This window comes from Brienomyrus brachyistius, unplaced genomic scaffold (assembly GCF_023856365.1).
Source record: "Brienomyrus brachyistius isolate T26 unplaced genomic scaffold, BBRACH_0.4 scaffold749, whole genome shotgun sequence".
Lineage (NCBI taxonomy): Eukaryota > Metazoa > Chordata > Actinopteri > Osteoglossiformes > Mormyridae > Brienomyrus > Brienomyrus brachyistius.
In genome coordinates, this window is record NW_026043024.1 from 1 (window position 1) to 20,445 (window position 20,445).

General features: G+C 50.7%; 2 protein-coding genes across 5 annotated transcripts; one reads left to right on the forward strand and one right to left on the reverse strand.

The window, feature by feature from the left end:
• Window positions 1–6: 6 nt before the first annotated feature.
• On the reverse strand, window positions 7–7,448 carry LOC125729811 (LHFPL tetraspan subfamily member 6 protein-like). Of its 3 annotated transcripts, none has more exons than XM_049005700.1 (3): window positions 7,208–7,448; window positions 5,437–5,976; window positions 7–3,863 (listed from the first exon to the last, which is right to left on the reverse strand). In XM_049005700.1, the coding sequence occupies exons 2-3, from the start codon at window positions 5,819–5,821 to the stop codon at window positions 3,646–3,648; spliced, it is 603 nt and encodes a 200-aa protein (XP_048861657.1). In that variant the 5' UTR covers window positions 5,822–5,976; window positions 7,208–7,448; the 3' UTR covers window positions 7–3,645. The 3 variants fall into 3 exon arrangements, with proteins under 3 accessions (XP_048861657.1, XP_048861656.1, XP_048861655.1); XM_049005699.1 differs by lacking the exon at window positions 7,208–7,448 and adding an exon at window positions 6,481–6,724; XM_049005698.1 differs by lacking the exon at window positions 7,208–7,448 and adding an exon at window positions 6,422–6,724.
• Window positions 6,869–9,084, forward strand: LOC125729810 (uncharacterized). 2 transcript variants are annotated; one of them, XR_007390216.1, is made up of 2 exons: window positions 6,869–7,031; window positions 8,182–9,084. XR_007390216.1 is itself a non-coding variant. In XM_049005697.1 (2 exons), the coding sequence occupies exons 1-2, from the start codon at window positions 7,007–7,009 to the stop codon at window positions 8,824–8,826; spliced, it is 666 nt and encodes a 221-aa protein (XP_048861654.1). In that variant the 5' UTR covers window positions 6,869–7,006; the 3' UTR covers window positions 8,827–9,084. The 2 variants fall into 2 exon arrangements, 1 of the variants encoding a protein (XP_048861654.1); XM_049005697.1 differs by having other exon boundaries at window positions 8,186–9,084.
• The last annotated feature ends 11,361 nt before the right edge of the window (window positions 9,085–20,445 follow it).

A 20,445-nucleotide genomic window follows, 5' to 3' on the forward strand; every position in this document is an offset into this window, starting at 1 on the left:
CCCCCAAATCTTTACCATATAAGGTTTTCCTTCTGCATGTAGCAGTATTAGATACTGATCATAAATCTTCCACCTCCATACATACTAAACCTCACTCTAAACACCTCACTAAACCCCTTATGCCAAACCTCACCCTAAACCTCACGCTAAACCTCACCCTGTACCTCACCCTAAACACCTCAATAAACTCCTCATGCTGAACCCCACACTAATCCCCACACTAAATACCTCACTCTAAATCCTACGCTAAACATCTCACGCTAATCCCCACACTAAACACCTCGTGCTAAACCTCATGCTAAACCCCTCACCAAACCCCAGACTAAACATCTCATGGGTCCTCCTCCCAGGAACACGACATGGCCAGTCAGGTGCCGGAATCGCGTCCACTTAAGGTGGTCCCAGTGATGAAGCTCCTAACACGAATGTTGGCCACTGCCGGGGTACTATCTGTTCACCAGGCTGCCTCACTGACAAGCCCCAGAACTGGGGAAGGACATGGAAACTGACAGAATAAGCGCACAGCAAGCAAGAACTGCGGTCTGGCACTCCGGCTCCAGCATCCGGGGACTTACACATCATTAATCTTACATTTCGTATCTATTAACTCCTCACTCATGACTCCCCTTTGGACATCTCCCATCGGCCTTTATATGACAGAAACCAGAAGAACAAATAAGCATCCAGTTATATAGTAGCCTTATAAACACCCACACTGACCCATGACAAGCTGACTAAACTCATTAGTAAGTTAAAACCTTAAAATCTTTCAGTTTCCAGCATCTGGAACATTCCAACTCGAAAGAGAAACCGAAAACGTGGCTATTTGGCTGGAAGGGTCCGACGTGGGACTGTCTCGAAATTACGGGATGAAAAGTGAAGGGCAGTGTTTTCCTGTGACATCAATCTTCAGCAAAGCCCAGATAAGAGTCAGGCACCAACTGTTCTCCGCCAGGGCTGGGGGCCACAGCTAATGAGGGCCCAGTCAATCACAGACATCCAAATGACAGACCCGCGTTTAACTCCTGTGGAGGCATCGTCACATTACGGGACGGTCCCTCAGGAGCCGTGCATGACTGCCACACTTATCAACTGATGTGGCACACTCCAACTCCAACAAGGTGACCGGCGTTATCAAGCTGCCATTATCATGCCATGCCCCAGGCCGGGGAGGGAGAAAGAGAGGGAGAACAGACAGAGAAAAAGAGAGAAGTAACAGAGAGACTCAGAGGAAGAAGAAAGGGAGATTCGTGGGGAGATACCTTCACCATGCAAGCAAGGCATCCCTCATGTGACGGAGGAGATGCATCTCTCTGCCAGAAGCCACCCCCCTCCCCATACAAAGCCTTACTTCATCAGCGACACAAAGCCACTTTGTCCTGAAGGGCGGCGCCGTCACTGAGCAGGAGGTCGGGATCAGTGGGAGAGACGTGTAATGGCAGGCATCTGTGCGGTCACACGATCAGCTCAGGCACATGATCAGCTCAGTCACACAATCAGCTCAGGCACACGATCAACTCAGGCACACGATCAACTCAGGCACACGATCAACTCAGCCACACGATCAGCTCAGCCACACGATCAGCTCAGCCACACGATCAGCTCAGCCACACGATCAGCTCAGCCACATGATCAGCTCAGTCACATGATCAACGGAATGAAGGGAAATAAGGCGACTTAAGTATCATTAAGCCAATCGTGCTTCATACCTGATCCCTATTCCACCTCTCATGATAATGTGACTCTGGGCGACATAGCAGAATATGGAAGTTACCAGCTCACAAGCACCAGCTGTCTATGCCCTACTTTGCTGGGTGGTCTGAGGAATCAGACAAGGAAGGATCTGGAAAACCCAGCGATGTATTGGAGGAGTTCTGCTTCCCCCGTTCCAGGGTCTGTCACACAGTTTGCTTTTCATTTTCATGCCCCCACCCTCTCCCCACCTCCGTGTCACCTCACTGCTTTCTAACATGGAGAATGCATTTCATACCCAGAATGCATTTCATACCCAGAATGCATTTCATACCCAGAATGCATTTCATACCCAGAACTCTGCACGTCCCAGCTGCCCAGGGACACGCCCCTTCTTATCTATAATTAGGTGGGGGGTGTTGGCAAAGCCTCACTCCCCGAGAGCGGCCTTGTGAGAGTTGCCAGTGTCTTTAAGAAGCCAGATCGCGTGTCCTGCCTCAGACCAAACAGATTTTTAACTCAGCACAGCTGTTCCTAACATAACGCTGTTTGCCCCCCGCCCCCCCCCAGCAACAAAACACAAAAGGCCCCTAAGTGTCCCGTTTAGCTCAGGAATGTAGAGTCTTCAAAGCAGGCATGCCGTTTGCAGATTAGCTTCCAGAGAGTCTGCGGGAGTCCATCGGCAGAGTCAGACGCGACGTAAACGGCGTAACACAGAGGAAAGAGGGGATTCTACAGGGATCCATCCGTTCGTCTTTAACCAAATCGAAAGAAGCACCCCCCCCCCAGCCCACCAAAACAGGCCTACACATAATTACAGCTTATACAGATCCACATAAATCACCAACAGCGGGACGTGAAGGGACACATCAGTGCGTAAAAGCGTCCAGTCTGCGAGCACGTTAAACTGCCTGCAATTCTCTCTGGAGCCTCCCTGTCTGCCACTGTAGTGACGACTGGCCCAAGTTCCCAGTGTGTGATCGAGAAACAGAGTGTGGAAATGTCCGGAACAGGAAGGGGACGGGGGCCCGGGAATCGCAGGATGCGGCATCTCAGGTGGGTATGAATGCATCCTTTTTGAAAAGGTTTTGCGACTTTATCCATTTATACATGAACAATGCCAATGCACCTTGTGCAATGACAATAAAGACATTCATTCATTCATTCGCAAACACACGAAAACAAAGATGGAAAGCATAAGACTGTAAGGCTGTAATTCATACAGAGGGGCCAACCTGAGGGGCGGGACTGAGGGCACTCTGGGGACCAATCAGCTTTCAGCTGGGGCCAGTGATGCTGTAGCCCCGCCCCCATGTACTTCCCCTGGGTTTACATCCAAATCTTGAGTGGCGATCCTTAGAGCCGTCGGTGGGAAAAGTGTCACTGGACGAACCATCTTTTCTGAGGTCATCGGCCGTACGGCGACTCCCTCAGGCAGAAGTTGGCCTGACGGCAAGAATTGTTTGCTTTCTTTGTTAATGATTACCAGGTCAGACAGGGCACCCCGTTAACATTAATGTTAATACAACAGAACTAAAGGCGCGAGATCAGGCCTCCATACCAGATACCAGACGGGAGCTGGGGGGCTGCAGCCCGTTCAGATGGGTGACTCAGGTTTGAGTCACGCGTGGAGTCATCTAGTCCGTGCAAGGAACTGACACTGTTTAAATGAGTCAGCTGACACAGGTGCCAATCCAGTCCCTGCACCCCCAAGTGGAACGAGGAGCCAGTAGAAAGCCCCACCAGCCCCCAGGCTGTATTTGGTCAGGGGGGGGCAGACTGAGAGCCCGAGCTGCCTAACCTGAGTGTCTGAGCCTGTTTTTGGTTTCTCCCCTCTGCTTCCTGTTTGATCTAGATAAACTCTGCCACCCCGAGTCACACTGAGTCACCTCCGTTCAGAGAGACAAAGTCCGGCTGCCAAAGAACGTTCCATGTCACGGTAAATTTCCTGGCTCAGCACTTCATCCAGAAAGTTCCCCTGCTGCTCTCACGTTGCCTTGTGCCTCGTGTGCCCCGTAGGCGATCTGCAAGCAGCGGAGAATCTCGCAGCTGGGACAGATGGCCGGTTCTGAGCCAGGTCCACTTCCGGCGGGAGCCGACACGAGGCCGGCCATCCCGTTGGGCGCCGTGCACTACCTCCCGCAAGAAGCAGAGCCGGGTGACCTTTGACCCTGAAAGGATTGATCAGAAGCAGAAACACGGAGAAACTACTAACCCCACCCCCAAACCATGCCCCTCCCCCAAGACATGCCCTGCCAACAACAGTGCCCCTCCCTTAAACCAAACTCCACCCACAAACCATTCCCCGCCTTTCCATACCAACAATCTCAAAGACACCAGCATAATTCCACCGCCAGGACTGACTTCCTCTGGACGCCAAAGCAGAGGCGTCACCACGGCGACCTCACGGAGCCGATATAAAGTACGATTTAGATCGGCCGTTTTCATTCACTCGCTAAGGAACAATGACTTCCCCCGAGTCAGGGCTCAGTGGAGCAGAGAGACCGAGGATGTGAATGGGAAGAATTAGGAGCAGCTTTCATTGCTGTGGGGAGCAGAAGCCCATTCCCTCTCCAGACACCCCCTGCGGACAAGGGACAATGGGGTCCAGACAATCGGGATCAGACACTCCCCCACCCCCAACCTTCAAACATCTAGGAGTTCACAGCCTCCTCCTCTATCGCTCCAACTCTGCCCCCGGGAAACATCTTATAAACCCCCCAGGCTGATCAGACCTCTGACCCCTCTCCGGGAACTGCTCCACTGTCCAGCTCACTAATACCCCAGCTCCGCGGCAGCCTCCCCTGCTGGGGTGTGCAAATGGGAGTACTGCTAGGAGGAAAATCTGCCCCCCCCCTCCCATCTGCTTTCCAGCACTCTCTCCCTTGCTGCTCAGGAATGCTCAAACTCACATGGCCATGTACTTGCCAGAAGATTCCGGAAGATTCCGAAGGCTCCAGTCCACACAGACTTGGCAGGGAGGTCGTCGTTACACAAGTCAGTGGAACGACAGTCTAAAGACTTACAGCTTACTACGGTTTTACCCAGGGAGACAAATACAATACAGAGTATAAACTCCGATATAAGCAGAGCAGAATGGCCACCCCCCAGCTCTGACCAGCCCCCCCCCACCCCCCCAAGGTTATGGAGGGGTCATCTCCTGTCAGACACCTGTGCCACCTGAGCCTGAGAGACCACTGCAGCTGCCCCCACCCTCCTGCAGGCTATTGCTAGAAATTCCCCAAAACACTGCCACTAAAGTTTCCCTGGATGGGACCGGGTTACTGCATGAGAGATCTGCGGCGTCAGCCAATCAAGTGGGTCGTAGCAAAGCCTTCAGCAGCTTGTGTATGTCTGTGGGTGGGTGGGGGGCAGGAGCACCAGCGGCCCTTCAGGCGGTCTGTGCGACCCTGCTGCGGGGGCATTCGGACAACACCAAGGGCCCTGTGCGGACAGCGAGCCAGCTGGGACAAAAATACGACCAGCTCCTAAAGGACTGAGCCCCACCCAGGGGCAGAGGGCAGATGACGTGCTCGCTCTCCCCCCCCTCCCCCCTCCGGGGCCAGTTTAGGGGGAAGGAATGTGGGATTCTGCATATGGAATTCCGGGCTTTGGAATGCTCAACTTGTCCGTAGAGAGAGATCCCTTTATGGAGCAGAGGAAACGGGCTACAGAGACGGTGTGGGGGGTGTGCAGTCCGGGGGAGGGGGTGCCTGGAAGTGGGGGGAGGTTGCTGGAACTTACCACTGACGAACTGGATGCCACCGGCGGCGCGGCCGACGGCGCGGGAGATGAGCTCGGAGACGCAGCAGCCCATGAGGGCAGTGAGCGCCACCAGCAGTAAAAGCCCACAACCCACGCCTGTCACCACGGTGCAGATCCGCCACTCCAGGCTGGGGATGGCCTGGAATGAGGCGTAGCGCCCACACTGCTCCAGCATGACCGTGGCCTGCCGCTCCTCGTCCCGCACGGGGTATGAGCAGCGGCGGAACGTGCCAAACGACACTGGCTTGTCCATCTGCGAGCCAAGTAGCCAGTAGGGCATGAAGAAGCCCACGCAGCAGGCGGCCGCGCTCAGGAAGGAGAGCAGCGCCCACACCACGCCCACGCACGTCAGGCTGGACGCCATGGCCTCGCCGATGCCCCCCCCCCTCCGCGGTTCGAGCCCTCCTGCTCCTCTCGCTGCTTTTCTCTTCCCTTCGTACAGCCGCTTTATTTGATCCACATCTGTACGCACGCTGCTAGAAGCGCCGCGCGCCTCGTCCTCGCGCTGTCAGCTGGTCCCTGTGCAGACGGAACAAGAGTATATATTAACCAGTTAAGCATCCCGAATATCCCATAACTGTCGGCATTTGAAAACCATAAATATCCCATAGTACTTTACAGATACAACAGAGCACGTTTAACCGTGTGCTTGTGTGGGTAATAAGGTAAATCAACTAGTTTTAGACTTCGCAGCCACAAGCGTATTAAACATAAAAATCATGAAGTGTTTATAAGCATCGCATAATGACACTCGAGCGTCTTACCGAACCAGTTCGGCGTGAAATAAATTCGTGTAATATAGAAATTCAAACCAACCACAATATAAAAAAGACAATTAACTCCTTTCAGTGTCTCCAAACACATTTGTGCGCGCTCCTGAACAGCAGCGCACATCCGCGCTATCGCATCGGTAATTTTACAGAGTAAAGATTGCGGATCGGAGTTTGCAGAGACGTAAACTTACATGAGTCAGTGTCTCCGTTCAGCAAAACCCGTTAAGTTGTGAAGAAAGACGACACTCACTTAGGAAAAGGGAGCGATCATCCAGACAGGGGTATACGACTGGTGTCCGCGGGTCCAACTGCTTGAGTTTTAAAAGAGCATGCACTGCGATCCCTGTCACTAACCCCTTGGCGACCCAGCTCCGTTCCCGGGTCCCCTTCAGCCAATGTCACAAACGAGATCGCCCCTTTCCCCGTGCTGTGGGAGGACACAGACCGGAATCACCTCCCTCCGGCACAACCGACTATCTGTGTGAGTCCTCGGTTATACTGTAAGGTCTGGGCGCTTCGTTGCACGCCGATCTTAAAAAGGGACGGCGGTCCGTACGTGCATTGGCGACTGAGCTGTCAGTCAAAGCGAATCCCAGCCCAGTGGGCGGGACCTCAACACAACCACGCCCTCGGGCAACCTGCCGGCACGCGCGGGGAGCGAACACCGCCTGGCTGCCGCGCGTGTTACGACGCGTGTAGATTTATGATAAACTTTATTTTAACTTAATGTTAAACCTGAACCTGATATAGCATGTGCACTGCAACTTTAAAGAAAAATGAAAACGCATTTAAAACAGAAAGGTGAGTTGGTCACTCCGGATTAAAAAGTTTATTTTGACACTGATAACTACATATTTCGTTAAATTACATTGTTTTAGAAAAAACACGGTATTATGTTAACAATGTCATTCTCGGTCACATACTTGCACCTTGCCCCCACCAGCTTTACTTAATCTCCACTAATGGCTCAGACTTACCTCGCATGAACCTCGAGCATTCGCACCCATAACCGGACCCGTAAATCACGTCGCTATGCATCGGTCACGGTGCGCCGCAGACCGACCTCCCAGCAGAGCGATCTCTCCAGGGAGAAAGGGCACCAAGACGAACAACAGTAGCAAGAACGGGAGGCAATCTGAGATAAGACGGATGAGAAATGAACATGAGGGCGCCTGCCGGGCCTTGGAGATAAAGAGCAATGAAGTGAGAGGGGCCGGAGTAAAACGGAAAGTGAAAGGCGGAAACGATTCCTTACTCTGATGGCGGAGATACGAGAAACACGTCAGGAATTTTATTGCATAACCCAGTTGAATCTGAAAGAAGACATCAAACTGATTATACCGCCATTGTTAAGGTTTGTGCAAATTAATATAAGCACATAATTCTACTTAAAATGGACTTTTAATAAAATGCAAATAACCGTGTTTCAGCTTGACTGGAACAGGACATATTATTAATAATACGTTTCATAACGCCGCAGGTATGCCCCACATTGGTAATCAAACTTTAGTGGGTTTTGAGAAGTAAGGGTGATTGTATAGAAAGATCCGGATTATATAGTAAGTTTATACAGTAAGTGTGAATGCAGGAAAAACGCATCTCACAGAGCAAATCACTTCACACAATGGAATTTCTTTCCGCTTAAGCTTCTTGAATAGTGACTCATTATTTTACAGTTGGCTTGCAAACAGATGTTTTTCAGTCTTTTAATGAAAGGGTTTGTAAATCCCACGGTCCCCGGTGCTTCCCCAAGGCTGGATCCTTGCAGAGACTGGCTTTGGAAAGTTCCCTATCGTCGTTTGACACCCTTTTTGACATGTTGGTTAGAGGCTTGACCAAGTACTGCTAGCTAACTCGATGGGTGTTTACCCGCCTACTGGATTGACTAGTCCTTTTTGGGCAGTAGTATTGAGGTTTTCCACAGATCTAATACATTTTCGCTTATGTACAGACAGTAAGTCCCCCTGCGAGGGACGCAAGAGCGTCGCAGGGAACACGGCTGGGACTCGCCCTGCGAGGGACGCCAGAGCGTCGCAGGGAACACGGCTGTGACTCATCCTGCGAGGGACGCAAGAGCGTCGCAGGGAAAACGGCTGGGACTCACCCTGCGAGGGACGCCAGAGTGTCGCAGGGAAAACGGCTGGGACTCACCCTGCGAGGGACGCCAGAGCGTCGCAGGGAACACGGCTGGGACTCACCCTGCGAGGGACGCAAGAGCGTCGCAGGGAAAACGGCTGGGACTCACCCTGCGAGGGACGCCAGAGCGTCGCAGGGAAAACGGCTGAGACTCACCCTGCGAGGGATGCCAGAGCGTCGCAGGGAAAACGGCTGGGACTCACCCTGCAAGGGACGCCAGAGCGTCGCAGGGAACACGGCTGGGACTCACCCTGCGAGGGACGCAAGAGCGTCGCAGGGAAAACGGCTGGGACTCGCCCTGCGAGGGACGCCAGAGCATCGCAGGGAGCACGGCTGGGACTCGCCCTGCGAGGGACGCCAGAGCATCGCAGGGAAAAACGGCTGGGACTCACCCTGCGAGGCACACCAGTATGTTCCTTTTGATAGTAAGATAATCAGCAGCCTCACAAAGACACAGTGACTGGCATACTAACATGGGGTGTGTTTATGCTGGTCTGCGTAGCGGCATGCTAAGCGTCCGTCTGGCGTGTCCTGAATCCGCCCAGCAGCTTATCTCACAGCACAGTTTCCGGGGGAACCCCAGCATGCCGCCAAGGTGACCTTCAGGCCGTGTCTGCTGATGCTAATCAGCTTGCGTCTCGCGTGCAACCAGCTGTGGTGTGCATGCGCTTGTGTCTTTGGGGGGGGGTGGAGAGCTTGAATAATAAAAACATCCTTATTAAATATTCCAGCCTCGTGAGATCGACCCACATCCATCACAATCACCACCCCCCCTCGCTGAGTTACCTCATCCGACTGAGTGATAAATGACAGCGTTGTTGGCTCATGGGTCAAAAACAAACCTCAGTCTCACTGTCCCACAGCCCCCCCCCCCCCCCCCCCCAACTGGCTCTCATAGTCTCTCTGTCTCTCCCTGAGATTAATGGATGTTATGTGAGAAATAACAGTTCTGAGCTTTGGGGGAATGACGCCCTTTTTTATGCAGACGTAAAACACTAAGGTTAGCTCTATGAGATAAACTTGACTATAACTATTACCAGTACACCCCAGGACAAACGTAATAGAACCAGTTTGTCCACAAGGTTGTGTTTCTTTAAAACACTGGGAGAAGCTTCCGGAATTGTGCCGGGCCTGCGGGGTCTATCACACGCTCCCTTCTATTTTTGACATATGACCTACAAATCAAAAGAAGGAATCCTGAGACTGTATGGGAAGCCAGGGCAAATGGGGACTGTCACTGTGGCAGGGCCTCATCTCAACGAGGACGCAGCCAGAGTGAGGAATTCTGGGAAAAGAGTTGAGCGGAGGGGGGGTACGGGGACAGATCTGTCCCTTATAAGGCCACAGCCGCCAAAGGTGTCGCCATCACAAAACACTGGGGGGGGGGGGGGGGTCCTCTCCAGGGCTGAAGGGGAAGGATGGCGTTGCAATGACCCCCCCCCGTAAACGTGCCCACAGTGACATAACACCACAATGTCTCTCAGTCCCGCTCATTTCCTCTCCCCTCCGTCAAGGTCAGCTGTCCCCCTGAGCACATCGGCTCAGTAATATGGTGCTTAGTGGAGTAGAAACCAAACCCCGCTCCCCCCAGGTACCGCTCAGGGCTGCCCCCCTCCACCACCCTTCCCTGCGATGCTGTGGCCGCATTTGATGCGTGAGCTTAATCTCTGGTGTCAGGGCCTGGTTCCTTTCTTTGATTTCCCTAAATTACCTTAGATGATGCCTTAGAGCGCAGCTGCACTCTTTTCTTTACAGAGCAAACATTCTCTCTTGCTGGGCCTGGACTGGGCCAGCTGGTTCCTCCATGGTCACAGTCAGGCTGCAGGTGCAGTATCAGGTGCTGGGAAATCTGCATGCAAAAAGCAGACATGCAGAAATCATATGCACAAGAAGCAGACATGCAGAAATCATATGCACAAGAAGCAGACATGCGGAAAGAATATGCACAAGCAGACAAGCGGAAAAGCGAGCGTGCAGAAAGCAGATGCGCAGGACGCATGCACGCAGAAAGCGAACATAACGCAGGAAGCTGATGCACAGAAAAAGGCCGCCCTGAGCCCACAGCGGCACTGTGGGTTTGATGGCACCTATCCAAGCTCCTTTGGAGTGGCAGGACGTCACTGGTCTGTGTGTAACACCTGGTTCAGAGCCAGGGGAGGTGGAGGGGGTGAGTTGCTGGGATGGTGCCGAAAAGCACTGTGCAGTAAATCACCCAAACTCACCCTGCCAGTGTTAACCCCTTCAGTCCTGGTGATGATTTGTCATGATTATGCTTTGAGGTTTGGGCCCCAGAAATTGTAACGGTCACATTGACTCTGCTGATGTGCCGGGGGGAGGGTCTCTGACCGCGGATCCAGCCGCCCGCGGGCAGGCTGATGGTGGTGAAGCCCCCCCCCCCCCGCCGGCAGTGACCCCTCTGATCCTCCGGCACACCAGCCCCTGCTCTGTACAAACCGAAACGCCTCCGTCTCCCAGCAAAAGCTGGTTAGTGTGGAAGTTAATACTCAAAACAGGCAGAGTCACCAGAGCCTTCGGCGGATTCGCGGCCTTTAACTGTGAGATGAGCTTTTAACAGGCAGCCTGCGTCACTGGCTGGGGCTGAGGGGGCTGATCACCCACTAGTGATGAGACCCAATTTCTCCACAAATGACAGAGCTGTCACCAGAATTATGTGTCCATACAATAAAGCAAGAAAAATAAAATCACCTCACGATACCCTGCTCTGCATTTCAGCCCACCCTGGCAGATTAGTAGCACATCTGTTCACAGCGCAGTGACGGGTCGCCCGTCACACTAATTTCATTTATCCACTTATATAATTCAGTCATGCAAGTTCCTCTGTTTTCATCCCAAGCAAGTCACATTTATTTTTAATCATATATACTTGGTGTTTAATGGAGTTTTTGTCAGAATAAGTGAATGGAGGGGGGGAGGGGGACTAGCTGACAAGTGCAGGTCCTTAACCACTCACTGTGAGTTCTGTAAGCATTCTGGGATAAACGTATCCATGGCAACCAGGGAATATCTTTTAGATCAAATGGTCCGGGTTGCGATTGTGGGACTGCAGAGCCAGGCCCGGGCTGCATGGTAAGGGAAAGGCCCGGTGGCCGGCGCTGCTGGAGAGGCTCGGCTGGCAGCAGGCTGCGGACGCACCGTGCGAGGATCAGAGAATCACACCGGCCTGCCACCTCCACTGGAGACCCCTAGAAAGACACTCCGAAGTCAGCCCATGTTCAGTCATTTAAAACGCGTGTCAGAGCCAAACATGACTCAAAGCTGGTGGACCGCACTCATCTGTCTGCTCTCATTACACGTCATGAGCTGTTTGTCTGTGCTGTGATCCCGATTCGTTTAACCTCAAAACAATTATTGACACTTTACACACAAGAACTCCACCAGCAACCCTCTGAGTGAGAGGTTGTCATAATGTATCCCATGGGGATGTGATGGACAGGCCCAAAGACGGGCTTCATGAAAGTGAGAGCCAACACCGTATCCAAATTTCAGCAGAGTGGGCAGTCAGTGAGAGCTGGCACAAGACCTCACTGTGGTAGGCTCCTGAAAACGTTTATATGTATAAATTCTGCCATCCCAGTGACCCATTAACAGCCCTCCATATAAATATACATATAAATGCAAATATCAGTATTTCTGTATACAAATATTGATACGTAAATATAACTCTATGTATTAAAATGCTCGCGCTTTTCAGCTGCGCTTTTTCTTAATCGCGCACACACACGCGCCCTCCAAGCTTCGCTTCGCTGTGCCCAGGGTATTTTTCGTACTCTGTAAAGCGGCGAACAGCGCCCCCTGCCGGAATCCGCGACCCACTTTTCTGCGGCGTCAGACTCTCGATTTTGTCAGACGGATATCTGTTTGATGAAGGATAGCAGTGAAATAGTTGGCTAGGTCGCGTTATCTGATGGTAACATGCGACATGATGAGAAATCAGAGCGAAATGACGGCCAACCGGTAGGATCTGAAACCCCCGACCTTACCGATATACACATTTTGCGACATTACAGACTAAAATGCAGAGTGGTGTTACTCTCAAATAGTTACTTTAGTACTGCCAGAGGTTAGGTGTAGGGCAATAACTCTTCTCCATCTTCTCCTTTACGAGCTGATCCCGAACCGACACTACACAGTGTGAACCCTCACCTTGGAGATAACTACACGAAACCAACTGCGACTTTTAAAACTCTATGGACTGAAATTAACGGCAAAGCAAACAATAAATACACAATATGGATAAAAGTATGGGGACACACCTCTTAAACACTGAGTTCAGGTGTTTCATTCAGACCCTTTGCCACAGGTGTATAAAATCAAGCACCCAGCTATGCAGTCAGGTTTACAAACACTTGTGAAAGAATGGGTCATTCTGAAGAGCTCAGTGAATTCAGGCGTGGTTCTGTCATAGGATGCCATCTTTGCAATAAGTCAGTTTGTGAAATTTCTTGTTTGTTAGATATTCCATGGTCAACTGTAAGTGGTATTATTGCAAAGTGGAAGTGTTTCGGAACAACAGACCATGTCGCTGAGTGCTGAGGTGCATAGTGTGTGAAGTTGGTTGTGGTTGTTGTTCAGGGCTAGGCTAGGCTCCTATGTTCCAGTGAAGGGAAATCTTCATGCTCCCAACATGGTGGGAACAGTTTGGCCCCTTTCCTGTTCCGGCATGACTGCACCCCAGTGCACAAAGCCAGGTCCATAAAGACATGGTTGTGTGAGTTTTATCTGGATGAACTTGACTGGCCCGCACAGAACCCTGACCTCATCCCCTTCAAACACCTTTGGGAAGAACTAGAATGGAGACTGTGAGCCAGGACTTCACGTCCAACATCAATGCCTGACCTCACAAATGCTCTTCTGAATGAATGGGCAAAAAACCCCTTGCGAAACACATTGAACAAGATATTATTTGAGTAAACTCACTGGAGGACAGAGGGTTGTAAAAGGTGCTGTTAAAATGGGAGGATTACCGTCACGAAGGCCAGGGAACACTAGTTCAGTACTGACTTTGTTCATTTAAAAATGGCACTATCGTGTAAAGCAAAGATGATCTCTAGCCCCGCTACTATATTGCGCCACATGTCCAAAAAGCATATTAATAACAAGAATGAGCCATCTAGTGTCTGCATAGTGACAGTGCACCCCATCACACGGATCTATTTTATGTATCGTAATTACACCTAATAAGAGACTATTTTTACAAATTAGGATATTTATCGTTATCATAACAAGGCTATTACATTAACATCATGAAAACTAATAGTAAATACACTAAATGTAACCGTATGGCTTACTTGGGGGTCGGTGATAGACGTTACGTTATAGTGGAATGTAATTAACCTGAAATTGTTGCGTTTCGCTGTTGTTTCAGGACGTGCGTGCATTCACCACCAGGTGGCAGCCTTCGCTAACAAACGCAAAGCACTGCTAGTTCGACATCACTGAACTCAACAAAAATATATATATTCTCGACCGATCGTAGACACGAGATCTAGCGGATGAATAGTTAAGACATTGATTTGCGGCATGAAAGTTGTGAGCTCAGTATAGAACACGCTGGTCCAGAAGAGAGAATGCTGGAGTAATTCCAGAGGTATGGTGACGCTCTTTTCGTACACAAAAAGACAGAATCTTATAGTGTCCTTCATAAGAACATGACAAACATGTTTCTAGAGCAGAAGCTGACAGGGCTCGTGACATGCTGATGTCTGGTATTTACCGCCAATGTTTTTATTTTTCACTTCTGGCCTGCAGCGAAATACTAAACCTGAGCTTCGCCCTTATCAGGGCTCTGTTTCCAGGAACTCTGAGAAAACATTCGTGTCCATCCACAGGAGTGTGGGAAATGGGAAGATGTTTGGGTTTGGCGCTACTCCGCAGCCGTTCCTCCTGCTTTATTTGTGTTCCGACATACATGGATCCCTCTGGCAGGCATAAAGCTCCAAGACTGGAATGAGGCGCGGGGAATCCGCATCTGACCCCGGCAAACCCTGAACCATCAGAGGCTCGGGGGTCTAAATGGTTTTGGTGCTCAGACGATCCTACTCGATCATCCGTGTCATGACCTGCACTGGATTATACCTGATCCCAGGTGGGATCCCTGAGTCACCATTCTCCGGCATTGCTGTAAACATTCTGGGAGCCTTTCTGGGTAACAAACATGCTCAAAAGTTACCGACTGGAACAAAGCATCAGCGGGGGATCAGGGTTGCAAGTTCGAAGCTCCAGCGGACAGTCAAGGTGCCTGATTGGTTCAAGCTGAAACATCCAGGCCCATAAAAGTGACCATTATGTTATCAAGTGTGACAAAGCACTCTTTAATAAAAGCTTGATTCAAATCACATTACATGTCTGCTTAAATACATTCACCTCTGGACCAAAGTCATTTAAGCCAAACTATATAGCTTTCACTTGCACATTCCTGAACCCATTAAAAGATCAAGATTTAATGTCTCACATGACATTCCGGAAGACTCCAGGACTCTGGGACTGCAGGAACATGAACCGAAACCTCGACGTGGGCTGGGTGTGGTGGGAGAGAGCGGATTCCCGTAGACACCCTGGCCTTTTACAGATATCTAGTCCACCATCATTCACCTTTGATCACTGTGAGTTTCGGGGAAAGAGGCGGATGCACCGCTGAGACCGAAATGCATCCAAAGTAACTCGCAAAGACGATTGTGACCTTTAACACCAAAAGGAAAAGCAAAAATATTTTTGCACAAACCAAGTGGATCCAAACGTATCCTATGACCTCTGACCTTCCTGCGCACCTACCTGGTACCTCTTTCCTCCCGTCTCCCTGCGTTTTCCCAGAATGCATCTGACGGGCAGTTGCCAGCCCAAGGCCGCGGCCCCCGTTATCGCGGCAAGTCCTCAGCTCCCATGTCTGCTCCTGTGCTCCTGTTTAGTCTGTCAAACATAATCCGAGCCTCAAAACCCAAACAGCCCTGACCCAGAAGACCGTGCCAGTTTGAGCCTCCAACCAAACAGCAGGACCGCTCAAAAAATCGTGAAAAACATGCACAGAGATTGAACCAGAACGCTGTTGCTGATGCCCTATGTCTTCTAGGATCTGATCTCTGGTCTCTGGAGCAGCTCAGGGGTCATATATATGTATTCGAACGTAGCTTTTTTATTCTCGATTTTATGGTGAAATCAGACAGAATTACACTGAAAACCATAAACAGCCTTTAAATGGATGATCCTTTTGCTACCTGCCCTTAAAGCTTGACAGTGGTAGCCCAGCTATCACCCAGAGAAGGATGTGGATTTTGGGGGCGGGGGGGAATTCTGGACAAGGCTGCAGCGTTCTGCATCTGGAACAAGCGGTCCTCTTTAAATACCCCCAGACATCTCTGCCGCCCCCCCTCATCACCCTACCCCGGCCTTTCCAGGAATACCCTGATAGCATTGGGGGGGGGGGGGGGGCAAGCCTTTAGAGGCTCATTCTCTGCTCACCGATGACCCCCCTCGCCTGGCAGACCTACATACAGACAAGAGTAAATCAGTCTGCCAGCGCCAGCCTTTCTGTTACGTTGGGTACCTGTACTTTACGACAAACTTACCCACATGACTAATGACGTCTTTTGCAAGGAGACCCTACTCTGTAATTTTGTTCCTGTGTAACTGTCAAAAACAATAATAAAAGCGATGATCATTATGATCATTGTTGTCCCTATAGCAGCACTATTCTGTTCTCCTGTGTCACTTTACTGTAACGAGACCCTGGTTTAAAGGCTTATACAGAGTTGTGTTAACCCACAAATATGTGTTTGCTTATATTGCATTAAAGCAAGACAGGTCCAGGGACATTGTATATACACTGATGCTAAATATTAGCCAATGAGATCATGTGACTGTTCCAGCTGACCCATGTATGGCGAGACCGATTGGCTGCACCACTGAGTGTATACTTATACCTGCAGCAAAGACACACAGATGTGTAGCACTACTGCGAAGACAAGCCATCAATTCAGATGCGTTTTCTCCTGTATTCTGCCTCGGTGCTGTTTGCTCAGCCCTCTGCTCACACCCAACGTAGAGGAGAGCGTCCCGGAGCCAAAAAACATGGGAAATTTACAGTAAATCAGGCTGTTGACTGTAACCCTAGATTCCGTCCTGTTTTTATAAGGACTGGATACGCATCCAAAGTGTTGTCTGGGTGTGAACAAGGAGGATAATGATTTACAACTGAAGGCTACATTCTCAATATCGTGAAAATATCAGAAAAATTAAATTTTTTTTTGGAGATAAAAATTTCCTTCATTCCGAGGGTTACTTGCGCTGCTTTAGTTGGGAGGACACGCAGAGGGGAGAACATTCTGGATCGATTGGCTGGAGGTTTGTTCGCCACACGGTGCCAGCGCTCTGAGGGAGGTCATCCAAGCCCCCCCCCCCCTTCATCCCTGGGGTGCCGTACCGCATTGTACCGGCCCACACATCACCAGCAACGTCTTTACATGTGAAGCACTGTCAATGTGGTGACACCCCGCCCTCCCCGCTACTGCGTTTCATAACCCCCAGCAGATGTTTGCATAAGATGCTCATGTAAGCGCCCCCGGTGTCTGACACGCTCACACGGGGCGAAAGATGCACTGTGAAACAACATCAGGATGCACCGTGAAAACGCGAGGAGCGGCCGTGAGGTAGCCATGGCGACGCCGGCACGAGAAGGGTGGGTAACTGGGGAGCACGTCCAGTGGATCGATGTGGGGACTCAGCCCGGCCTCTCCTCAGCGTTAATCGGATCATGGCGGGGGTCCGATATGCACAGAGGACTGAAGCAGCACCAGAGAAGCAAACGTCCCGCAGCTGACGGACGGGCAGGCAAGGCATGGGGGCCCCCCCCATCATCAAGGTGCTAAAAGGTCAATCGGAGGTCAGGAAATAAATAAATCACGAATGGGGGGGGGGGGGGTGGGTACAGAGTGGCCGTGGCTGAGTATGAAAGTCGCAGGTGTCAGCAGAGGGGGAACTGTCAGGATAGACCCGCCGAGTCCAGATGCGGTTCGGGGCCGTGCAGATCGGTCCGTCAACCTGCTCCTGCCAAAACACAGCATCACGTGGCGGCGTCACATCTGTTTCCATGCGACACTTCAAAGCCCGACGCATTTAAGAACAATCAAGACCGCAACCAACCAAAAGAACACGCCTCTCTGATCCCCAATTGGATGCTCGGTCACATGTGACCGACAGTGAACAGAAGGGCTCTGAACAGGACATGAAAGAGAAACAGACCATTCAGGAACAGCCCCCGTTAGCCACTAACACGGGTTCATAGTAAGACATAACATAAAATAACATAAAAATGTTCTTAGGGCAGGACAAAAAAAATGAGTGGTCCAGAGAGGTAGCCAATCAGATTATAGAAGAGGTGGATCCAGGCAACAAAATGAGCTGAGACCAACCAATCAGATGTTTTGGTCCCACCTCCTCTATTGCTTGGACCCACCTCCTCTTCGATCTGATTGGTTCTCCCTCTGAATCAATCATTTTTCGCTCTGCCCTCAGAACATGTTTGTGTACGTTAAACTCCCACGAGGCAGCCACAGCTGACTGTGTTAACATGAAGTGAGATCCTTCACACGATCAGGTTCCTAAACCATATCGATGTCTGTGACATTAAGTGGTACATTTCCATAGCTTCCTTAAAGGAGAGCATCAGCAGTTGCTGGGGGGGGGGTGAGATAATCTCAATAAGCCCTGAGTTCCATAATTCCATATCCATATCTGGAGTTGCGGGTTCGGTTATGTAGGGACCGTGCTAAACACAATGTCACCGCTATTTTCCAGCCAGTATGCACAGGAGGAGAAGTTTCCCCTGATCTGGTTGCGTTCCAGTCATCGCGCACTTGAAAACATGCTGATCCATCTCTCCCTCCTGAGATCTTGTCCCCTGGCTGTCTCCAGGACGACGGCCCCGGTATCTGTGGGGAATCTGCTTAACTCACCGTTGGCGATGAGGTGGGCGGGCCCGTTCTGGCTCGCCGGCGTCCTGCCCGAGAAGAGCGATCTCTGGAATGTTCCCTGTCCGGGTCACAGGTGGCGAAGCGGTTAAGGACCTGCAGCATCAGCAAAAGCGTCCAGCCGTGAGGTTACCGGAAGGTGAGGATAGTGATTTACGGCAAACTGAACACAAATATCCGCATCAAAACAAGGATACCAGCCACGAAGAACTAACAGATAATGTACAACTAAATATCTGTACAAGTGAAAGCAGTAAAAGACTGTATTTTGGCAGTTTAAATGATGTAATTCCAATATTTCTCCATCGAACACATTTTCCCGACTTTATACATTCACTGGCTACACCACCATTGTGTACACAACCTTTTTGTGTTACTGCCGTTGCCATGGAAATCCCATGACCCAGCTCACAGACACAAACATGCCATGTAATGAAATCAACCCACTGTCCCTCTGCGGGCCCCCGTGACGGGGATGGGGGGGGTGGGGGGTGCAGAGAAACAAAAGCTACACATACGGGCCACAGATACACATGGAGACCGAGAAGGGGAGGCCTGAACAGTGTCCTCCCAAAGACTGAACACCAGCTTGTGTAGGATCCAGAAGAGGAACTGAACTCAGAGCAGTCAGCTGGGGCAAGAGGTTACCCTCATGCTCAGGGGTGTGAGGTCTGTCTCCGCAGGCCTCGGATGCAGGCGTACATGGTATTGGGGTGGGCATGTGGATAAGAAGCTATCTCTTCATGCTTAATGGGAGTCATGTGACCAAATCACGTGACTCTTGTGGCTTCCAAGTCCTCCATCCTGCACTCCATCCTGTTCCACTCCTTCATGCCCTCTCTCCTCCTCCTCTGTCTGCCCCTCAGCTGTTCATGCTGGACTTGAAAGAGAGTAGGAACCTGCTAAGCAAGCATCTTCACGTGTGTGGTGACCTCCCCCCACCCGCCAACAACAAAATGGCTGCCCTGAGGCATTCTGGGAGATAATATTAAACCAATCGCTTCCTGCTGAGCCTCAGGGACTGTCTGACTCACCCAGCCGGCAGGTTTGGCGTCTGACACGTGGCCCTGGTGTGTCTGTCCGTGTCGGTCACGCTGTGCTTTGAACAAAATCACAGTGAGTGACAGCAGCCCAGCACTGGGGAGACATACTAAAATCCCTGGGGGGGGGTGGTACAGTGATAGGATCTCTTTTGTTATTTTAAATTAATGTGCTAACGTCTTTCCCTTCTGTACAGTTATGCACTTTCTGCGTATGAATGCATATCACATGTGTTTAGCATGCTAGGCAAGCATCCATACATGTACATACACAGACAAACACACAAATGTTTGTATTCCTATCGTTGTGAGGACTGTCTGTTGATTTCTGATCCCAACATGCCCAGCCCTAACCTTAACCAAAAGTAACCAGACAAAATACAAGACTTTTTGGCGTTTTTACTTTTTGCATTCACAGACTTTTGTGGGAACCGGAAAAATGGTCCCCACAACGTCAAAATAACAGGTTTTTATTACATTTGGGGGGGGGGGCATTTGGTTCCCAGAATGTAATATAAACCTAATCCACACACATACACACACTCACTGAACTCCCCAGCTTGAAGTGAAGTGTAACTTAACCAGGCAGATAAGACGCAGACAGAAGTAAAGGGGTGAGATCAAAAGCATATTGTTCTTGTGTGTGTGTGGGGGGGGGTTACTGACAGCAGGGTGGACATGGAGCCCGCAGTGAGGAACAGAGCATGTGTCAGGCGATGCCACTGCAGCTGCTTGTGTGGGGAAAGGGAGTCGCTAGTTTATCATTCAGTCAGTGTCGAATAACGTGAATTACTGAGACAAAACAGACAGAATTGGTACATTACACCTCTAGGTGTCACTGTGTGCTACGCAATTGAGGCACCATCGCCGTGGCAACGAGAAGTAGGCCCTGTTGCTACTGATGAGCCAGCGGAGTGAAGAAAGGCTCCCGGACACGCCTCCTTTAGTTTCATTTAACAACATGTGACTGACACACTGACATTCTGCTCCACAGACAGACTGTACTCACACAGGTCATACTCAGACAGGCCGTACTCACAAAGACCATACTCAGAC

Bases quoted from the DNA above. Each gene is read 5' to 3' on its own strand.
- LOC125729811 (XM_049005700.1), bottom strand. From the start codon at position 5,821: ATGGCGTCCAGCCTGACGTGCGTGGGCGTGGTGTGGGCGCTGCTCTCC. The intron at 3,864-5,436 runs GTAAGTTCCAGC...CAATCCTTTCAG, and splicing joins TGGCATCCAGTTCGTCAGTG to GGTCAAAGGTCACCCGGCTC.
- LOC125729810 (XM_049005697.1), top strand. From the start codon at position 7,007: ATGAAAACGCATTTAAAACAGAAAG. The intron at 7,032-8,185 runs GTGAGTTGGTCA...ATGTACAGACAG, and splicing joins AACGCATTTAAAACAGAAAG to TAAGTCCCCCTGCGAGGGAC.